General features: G+C 40.5%; 1 protein-coding gene across 3 annotated transcripts in view; it reads left to right on the top strand.

Annotated features, from left to right (window-relative positions):
* The first annotated feature begins 2,808 nt into the window (after positions 1–2,808).
* The window catches only part of kcnd3 (potassium voltage-gated channel, Shal-related subfamily, member 3), a 91,731-nt gene continuing 85,138 nt past the window's right edge, over positions 2,809–9,401 (top strand). Inside the window, exons 1-3 of one of the 3 annotated variants that reach the window (XM_027288619.1) lie at positions 2,809–2,896; positions 3,034–3,113; positions 4,028–5,207. In XM_027288619.1, coding sequence (XP_027144420.1) covers positions 4,105–5,207 — 1,103 coding nt within the window. In that variant the 5' untranslated portion in view covers positions 2,809–2,896; positions 3,034–3,113; positions 4,028–4,104. Of the gene's footprint in view, positions 3,114–3,956; positions 5,208–9,401 lie in introns of all 3 variants that reach the window. The other 2 variants (XM_019256453.2, XM_019256454.2) reach the window with 2 other exon arrangements.

Raw genomic sequence — 9,401 nt, 5'->3', positions numbered from 1 at the left:
GAATTTTAATGTCAGTGTAGTGTCTTCAGATAATTACAGAGGGCAGTTGACCATGAAATTCAACCCACCTTGTTATTCAGTGACATTTGAATTATTGGAATCGCTCACAGACTCCTTGGTGGAAAAGGCCATTCTCTGTGTGGTGTGTTTATGTGTCTCAGTGATTGTGTGAGTGTCTGTGTTTGTATAACTTCGACTCTTATGACAGCCAGTCTGAGCTGAAGGAGCGGGGACATTTTTCACAAGGTAAGGTCATCTATATTATTATTTTATCAAGGGGCCAGTTTACGGTCAGGGACTTAATTGAGTCAACGCTTCTGAGGATAGGTATACAAGGGCACAGAAGCATTAACAAGTTTGTGTGTGTGTGTGTGTAGCTGTGTCTAAATAACAGTCACTAGTAATTTGTCATTTTCAAACGAGAGTATACAAAGCTCACAGTGATTTTATGGTGAGCAATGGTGTGTGCATTACTATTAATTTTTCATATTGCACACATGTATATCCATAACTAGAATAAGATAACCATATGTGTTGCAGTTCGTGTTTAAGCTGTGTTCCCTGACCCTATTGATATTCCAGTGTGAATACTCCAGTGGGAATATCAATAAGGTCATATACATATAAGGACTATACAGGGATATGATCCCTGTTGACTCAATTAGGGCTGCATATTGCTGCCTATAATGTAGGTACAGAAACATTGACATAGTTTGAGTCTGAATATAAATGACCATGTACTCATTCACATTATACTCCCTTAAATTATCAGCTTTAGCATAGATGGCTATGTAAGATATTTCAGTCTTGACTGACATGTTTCAGTAAGGCACTGAAAATGTCAAATTGGGTCATCTAACATCCATCAGAATAACATTTACTAGCCCAGCATGAACATGAACCACCTGCCCAAGAAATTACATAAACTATAGTACATTTACAGTTATAGGTGGTGTAAATTGTAGATGATGATAAATGATAGAGATGGACTTACTCTACATGTTGCACCTGTTTCTTTTTAGTGCAGACAGTGATTGCTCTGAGAGCTTTTCCACTGGAGCCCTTTTCGTTTGCTTTGCTTTCACGAGTAAACTTACATGTAGAGATGACTACCAGACTCTGAAGACACCAAGGGCCCCAGAAAGGAATGCAAACAGAAGATATCAAGGGGCGAGATATACTGTAGTTCAGATTCTGCCGCCAGAGAAATACAGCAAAATATTATTTTATGCCCCTTTTATTGTAGCTTTCTGTCTAGATGAATAAGTCTTCCTCTTGTTGAGGATCATGCCCTCCATTAATATGTTTTACGACCGTTTTATATTGTATTACATGTCTTTGAAAGATAGTGTCTCTAAAATCTAGAGATCCACTGAAACCCCAGAGGTCTTCACAGGTTTCGAGTTAGATACTGGGTCCAAATTCTGTAAAATAATCTCGGGTAGAATCTTGTTTTACTGCCACAGGTGTGCCACTCTGATCGTGTGGTGTGTCTATTGAATGATGGTGCTATTAAATGATAGCTATATTTTCGAATTTGCTTCACAGATATTAAATTGGTAATAATTGGAATTTGTAATCATATGTCTGTTCCTCCCGGTTAGGCACGGAATGTTTTTATCGTTGGAGCAGGTGGTAAAAAATAGGACTTTTAATTATTTCTATTAGTCTTTGTGGCATATGAATAACTTAATTTAGTTTCTATGATTTTACATTCTTAGGGCATCATTATTATTCAATTGTTGCTCTTATCGACTGCAGCTACTTGTTAATTGATACCAGTGTTCTCCCTCTCTATTACAGTATCTGTTCTGGTCGACTAAATTTTGTATTGGATGTAATTAACGAACTTGGCCTCTCTTTTATGCAAATGAGTTATGCTCATAGGGTTTGAGTAGGTTTTCCACTTAGGGTCCGAAAAATTCTGAAGTGTGTATAAATCTGTGTACATGTATCTATGTATCTAAATATATCACAGTGAAAACCACAATTAACTTGATGTGCATAAATGATAATAAAAGGAGGAATGTGTCTGAAAACAAAATAATTCCAGATTTATGGGCAACGGTGTATATTAAAAAAATAATTATAGCAATATTTTTAGCACTAAAATGTATGCTGTATGCTAACCTTTTCAGCACCAAATGGCAGACGGACAAACAGCTAAAGAGTAGACACAGAATGAAGCTAAAAGAAAATGATTCACCAAATTAATAATAATAATGTTGTTCCTGCCAGATGTACTGTATAATAAGCAACCTTTTACAAAAAGGTTTGCCACATATCAACATAAAAAAGTAATAATGTGCCAACACTGTTCACAAGTTGTTCTTGCTGCCCCCAAGTGGCCAAATAAAAAAAAAGGTGGCCTTGTTTCAGGGGCTCTTAAATTCATAGCTACGCCCCTGCTGGGACGTATCCTGTTGATAAGTCAGCTGGCAGCAGTTACCTTTCATATGTGGAAATAAAAGTGCTTCAATAAACTGGTTAGATTGCTTATCAATGTTTGCCCTGAGAAGAGGAAACTCTTTTGTCAATGAATTCTGAGTGATGTCAGAATGGTGTGTGTGTAAATATATATACTCATATCATATATATATCTATATATATAATTATATATATCTATATTTCTTCTTCTTCTTCTCATGAGTGAGTAACCCAGTTTCTTCGCATCGTTCTGAGTCCTGATCGAGGTTTCCCTGCAGTTTTTGGTTCACAATCCACCCTGCGCAGAGAGAGAGAGAGAGAGAGAGAGAGAGAGAGCGCTCCTCCTCCTCCTCCTCCTCCTCCGTCTCTTCTCACCACTCATCCCGAAAAGCCAACCCAACTCGATCTCCACGGCTGAGTCCTCTCATCATATCTCCCCTATAATGGAAACTGAATTAAAACATCTGTGGTACGTCTGTCTTCGGTACTTTTCCGCTTCCATCTCAGCAGTAGCGTTTGTCTAACGTGTCTCTCCTCTTCGCTAAATAACTTCTTCTTTCCTGGTATTTTTTCTTTCTCCCCCTCCCCACACACACCCGCTTTCAGAAATAACCAAACCTTGCGACTTGTAACAAAACTGCTCTGGAAGAAGGTCGTGTTTTCTTTGGATGGAGGATTTTGAATCGGTGAGTTTTAATCGAAGATAAAGCTGCCAAGACAGGCTTGTGTTTTAGTTATCAACCTGTTCGGCAAATTGTACCGCTTCTGTTTAGTCCGTGTTGAGAATGAGTAGGAAATGTGTTATCTATATTCAATAATGCTCGTTTCGAATCGGTTCATATGCAACTAAATTCAGTCGTGAATTTGATCGGAATAATCCTGAACTACTTTCATCAATTTTGAGTAAAATGAATTTTTTTTTTTTTTGGTTTTCTAGTTGGAAACTCAACAGGTTTTAAAACTCTTTACAGACTGTAGCCTCGTAAACGTGCCTGTTTATAGAATATAGTTAATCCAGAATATCAATATAGCCTATGTTATGATGCAGTTGCTTTTCTTTTTCTGCTTTCAGTTTTTTACTAAAAGATTCAGTGAACTATGGTCCTGAGGATGCTTCTTAACTGTAACTCAATAGAGGGGATGTGAGAAATATAGCCTTAAAGTAATTATGGGGAAGATGATGCTTAGTGGAAATTGCAGTATGCCTCTGTAATCCAATTAAACCTAACCATATCAAATGTATATTTTTTTTTACTGTGCACTATAAGGATCTCTTACCTTAAGTGTGAAGTTAAGTTGTAGTTCTTTTAAAGATACTTTTTTTGTTTTTGCTGTCTCAGCTAGACTGCTTGTTAGAGTTGTATTGTTCATCTTTATTGTTCCTGTTCCTCTTTTTTTTAATGGCTCACGTTTTCCACTAGATCTGTGTCTTTAACATCACTTTTCTCTCTCTCTCTCTCTCTCTCTCTACATCTGTAACGTTCATTTCTCTTGTCCTCATTCTTTTCTTTTCATTTATCATCAATTAGTCTCACTCTCTTTCCCCAAAACAGCACTGGCCTTCCTTTCCTTAGAAACTCCCTCACTGTCTTCCCTTTAGATGGTGAATGAGCTGAAGTCAAGCTGATTGTGAAGGTGCTGGACTTGTTCCCCCCTACGCCCCAAGCCGGACACAGCATGGCGGCGGGAGTAGCAGCATGGCTTCCCTTTGCCCGGGCGGCAGCGATCGGCTGGATGCCCGTGGCCAACTTGCCCATGCCAGTGGCCCCCACTGAGAAGAATAAGCGGCAGGATGAGGTAATCATTCTTAATGTCAGTGGACGGCGCTTCCAGACCTGGAGGAACACTCTGGACCGCTATCCAGATACCCTGCTGGGGAGCTCAGAGAAGGAGTTCTTCTTCAACGAGGAGACCAAAGAGTATTTCTTTGACCGGGACCCTGACGTGTTCCGCAGCGTTCTCAACTTCTACCGCACAGGCAAGCTCCACTACCCACGCTATGAGTGCATCTCCTCCTATGATGAGGAGCTGGCTTTCTTTGGCATCGTCCCAGAGATCATCGGTGACTGCTGCTATGAAGAGTATAAGGATAGGAAGAGGGAGAATGCAGAGCGTCTGATGGATGACCAGGAGGACAACAAGGACTCTAAACTTCCCAACATGACCTTCAGGGAGACCATGTGGCGAGCTTTTGAGAACCCCCACACTTCCACCATGGCCCTTGTCTTCTACTATGTCACTGGCTTCTTCATTGCTATCTCCGTCATTACCAATGTGGTGGAGACTGTGCCCTGTGGCTCGTCGCCCAACCAGAAGGAGGTGCCATGTGGTGAGCGCTACACCGTGGCCTTTTTCTGCATGGACACGGCCTGTGTCATGATCTTCACCGTGGAGTACCTAATGCGCTTGTTCGCTGCACCAAACCGCTACCGCTTCATGAGGTCCGTCATGAGTATCATTGACGTGGTGGCCATCTTGCCCTACTACATTGGCCTTGTGATGACTGACAATGAGGACGTTAGTGGAGCTTTTGTGACGCTCCGTGTTTTCCGCGTGTTCCGTATCTTTAAGTTCTCCCGTCACTCGCAGGGCCTGCGCATCCTGGGCTACACACTAAAGAGCTGTGCCTCGGAGCTGGGCTTCCTGCTCTTCTCCCTCACTATGGCCATTATTATCTTTGCTACTGTCATGTTCTACGCAGAAAAGGGTTCAAGCTCCAGCAAATTCACCAGCATCCCAGCCTCCTTCTGGTACACCATCGTTACTATGACAACACTCGGGTAAGAGCACAGCAGACACCTCTTTTATCTGGTTGTGAGTGATCTGTGTGTGTGTGCAAAGTGCAATGTTTGTATATGCCAGTGTGTGTGGATCTGTGTACTTGTGTATAGCAGTTGGGGCTGTTACATGTGAGTAAATGTTTGATTATGACTTGACTCTGTGACCCCAAAACCTACAATTCCTCCAGAAGTCATTGCCACCTTTTCCAAGACATACTTTACAAACTTTACGCATTATGATAGGAGACTAGAGAGAAATTGCACTTTTTGATAGACTGTCCAAGGTTTTTCAAACAACTGGCAGTACACCTGGGGGAAGAGCAGTCATCAAGATGTTCTTTCCCAGTTATGTAAGGCGGTAAGGCTTTGCCATTGTATACCCTCTATACATAGCTGTGAAGACAAACAGTGAGGCATAGGAGATTTTAGGGAAAATGGGTTAGTTGAAAGTATCGTAATGAAATAGAAACATTGGATAGGAAGTAGTGGTTCAGAGATTATACCTTTACTTCCCTCTCCTATTTTCCCTCCGGTTAGCAGCAATGCTCTTCCAATTCACAATGAACTGAAACAGTGACTGCGCATTTTAAGACCCCTCCTCCTCCCCCTCCTCCTCCTCCTCAACTCATTCTTTGTGAGTTACACTAGTTGCTGGCCTTGAAAATTAAGTGCCTCTTGGTACAAAGGCTCTGATACAGAACATCAAATTGCTCTTCATTTTAAGTGGTGAGTGAGTGGTTGAGTTATTTGCATTTGGATAACAAGCAGACATAATTATTGTTATTAACACACAAGTTTAGAGGGCATACATGTTTTCATTGTTCTCCAAATGTCTAAATTACCTGTAGAGCGGTGTTGTTGTTTGCTTTTACGAGGTCATGAATTGGCTTTGATTGAGCTTATAGATTTTACAAGATGAACATGACAAGCTTTTTGATGAATTCATTTGTTACGCCTCCCAACCTGTTTTTCTTCATTTTTATGTCATCATTGATTTCCACCAGTCGTTTTATGGTGGTGAGTGGAACCACACATATATCATCACTTGTACACTGGGTGCACACACGCACACACACACACCCACATACACACACATATATAGAGCAGTGAGATGCGGCACTATTAGGCCTAATGGTAATGTGTTTCATGAGTGTCCCCTGTTGTGGATGTGTGAGTCAGACTGAGAGGCTGACAAATTGCAGCATCCTGCTAAATGTCAGAGTCATGGAGGCCATAAATGGCTCTGAGCTCATTGCCGTGACACACTTGGCATCCTGTTATCGTGTCTTGCCATTCACAACCTGGCCAGAAGATCTAGTGTTGAGCAGATGTTTGATTCTGGATCGGTTGCTTCGTCCCTGGACAGATGAGCAACCACCACTGAATTGTGGAAAATGGCACTTAGCATTTTCTAGTCTGTTGCCTGTTAATTTTGTGAACACGCGGAAACTCTGTTTGCTGTCCATGTTATCCTGTAGTCACTCATCAGTACATGTCTCTTCCCACTGGAGTGAGACCTGAGACGCGAAACCGGTCTCCTGTTGCTTTTTCAGTGTGATTGTGGAAGAGGAGGGTGTGCGTGCGTGTGTGTGGATGTGTCTGTGTATAACAGTAAGAGGGGGGTAGTTGTTGAGCTTGGCCTCATCAATAAAGCAGGGGCCAGAAGTGGGTGTCAGAGTGACTAATGATGTGGCCCACTGCATTTGCTGACTAATGTAAACCTGCCTGACATTCTGGTCTCTGCTCGCGGTTTACGTCATAAACACACACACAAACTAATCATATATTCAAGGACAATATTTGGCTTTATGCATGTATAATTGCAAGAAGAACATTTCTGTGTATTTGCATTTGTGTGCATTTCATAAGACCTTGTATGTTGGTTTTCCTTGAGTGGGCGTTAGTCTGTTTCAAAGGTTCCTTTATTGAATGTGATTTCATTTTCGCAAGCACCATCTTTGAAGTTTTTCCAATCATTTCTCTACTAACTTGCATTGAAATCTCTGGGAAAATATCTTGACTGTCTGCTGTGCAGCAATTTATACTCATCTGACTAAATGAGATGAAAGCCAGGTCCCACAGACGATGTTTTCCTTGACTTCTTGTCTTCCTGTCTAGGTGCTGCAGGGTTTTAGTGTTGTGCTGTCGAGAGTGTGTTCTACTTTGTTCTCCTCATGGAGATACTCATATCATCTGCACTCTCATGTTTAATTTACTACTCGCTTGTGAGCCTTAGCCCTGATATCTCTGCTGCACTCAGAGAAATACTGTATTTTCTATGTGTTTTGACTTTTGTGGGTGTGTATGTCAGAGTGTGCCATGTTATGTTGTGTTTTTACATGCATGTAGTCATTTGAAACCGTGACGCAGAGCAACAAAGGGTACCCTATCTCTGCCACATACATGAATATCCGCTGTGGCTTTTTAAACGCGGTTGTTTATCTGACAATAAACCAGCCTCAATCCAAATCCATAATCCTTCTACAACAATAGGCAACGGGTAAATAGCTTTTTCAAGTGCAGCTCTCCTCTTTCTTCCAGGAAGTTTCTGCAATGACAACAGTGAGTCAGAAGAGGAAGGAAATTAAGTCTGGGCTAAGAAGAGAGGGAGAAAATGATGCATAGAGAAAAAGACGCAATTATTGATTGCATTTGACTTGACTAGTTATATCAAACAGTGGACATATTTAGCACTAAACTGGCTTTGATACAAACAAGATAAAAGTCCCACAAAAAGCGGACCCTAGAGCCTATGCTGTTCATCATGATCAACTGGACGAAAGATGTTTAACCACCCATGCAAGTTAGAAAGCCACCAACCATCGCTGCAATCCTTAGAGCCCGGTGCTCACTGCATAGCAGAGCTAAACAGCTTAGCTCAAATCCTGCAAATGAGGGGCAGGCAGGCACACACATAGTGCTGAGGCTTTATCTAAATCAAAGACATTTAGGCAACAGGACCTGAGAGGGATTTTGTTCCCTGGTTGTTAAACAAATTGATTTTGACCTTTGTGTGATAATAACTTTGAGCTTTTGTCGGATTGGTTTGAACCAGTTTTATAAAGTGTTGTCTGGCTAGAGAGGAGGCAGAGAGGGTGTTGGTGGGTTTTTCTGAGAGAGATACAAAACGTCAGGTTTTCATTACTGGTCTATATAAACTTCACATTGTTGACATCTTTATAATCTAGACACAGTAAGCTATGAAATGAAAACTTGACTTATTGTCCTAGTGTCATCATGATCTGTTAAGAAATCTTTTCTTGTTTATGTTTAACACAGGGACTAGTTGCTTTAATGGCTTACATTTGAATCATAATGAGTCTAAAAAATGTATTACTCTTGAACCTTTTAAACACATGAGTAAATGTTTTCACTTCTTAAAAAGCCTTTTTGCTAATTGTCAAATCAAATCTTTTTTAATGAAGGAGAACTTGTGAAAGTGTGATTTAAAGATGCCTACTGGTGTTTTGAATCTCAGGAGCAGCTTACCCCAATTACCTCTCTCTGATGTTAACTAGAAAGAGTAAAAAATGTGGGCTCCAAGTCTTGTAGAAACCACCACCCATCAGCACTGGTCTCTAGAATCGAAGGGTCCGCTATATAATGAGTCTCCTGTGACTGATAGAGTGAACCAAGCTAGCATTGTAGTGAGGGATAGTAAACCATTACACTAGCTTCCAAACCATTGCCTTGTTACAGACTTCTGAATAGCTTGGATTTGATTAGTAATCCATGTAGTTTTGGTGTTGACAGCAACAATGCAGCTATGGATTCATCTAGCATTTGCCTTAATTAAAAGATTTTCCTCATTACATATGAACCATTTTGGTTAGTAGTGAAGAATTGATTTATCTGAGAACAAAGTTGTAAATTGGGTTATTTTCTAAACCAATCTTGTGTAGGCTAGTCGAAAAAGCTTGTTTTGTTTTGTTTTTTTCAAATACAGGAAACATTCAAGATGTGCATTATGTGTAAAACTAAGCATTTAATATGTAATTTGTAGTCTATTTACAAGGCTAAAGTTGATACAGTAAACTTTTTAAATTTGTTTGAGCAATAAAAAACATCCAGTGCTCTATTAAAATGCACTCTATTACAAATAACAAAACGTGTCTGCTGTTCTCTATACATCCTGTCATCTTTGCAGACTCATTAGGCTATATTGCATGCAAAAGTATTGATGAGAGCTGGAGT

Source organism: Larimichthys crocea, chromosome XV (assembly GCF_000972845.2).
Source record: "Larimichthys crocea isolate SSNF chromosome XV, L_crocea_2.0, whole genome shotgun sequence".
Taxonomy (NCBI): domain Eukaryota; kingdom Metazoa; phylum Chordata; class Actinopteri; family Sciaenidae; genus Larimichthys; species Larimichthys crocea.
The sequence above is the reverse complement of the archived record's forward strand: the minus strand, read 5'-3'. Positions and strand labels throughout refer to the sequence as shown.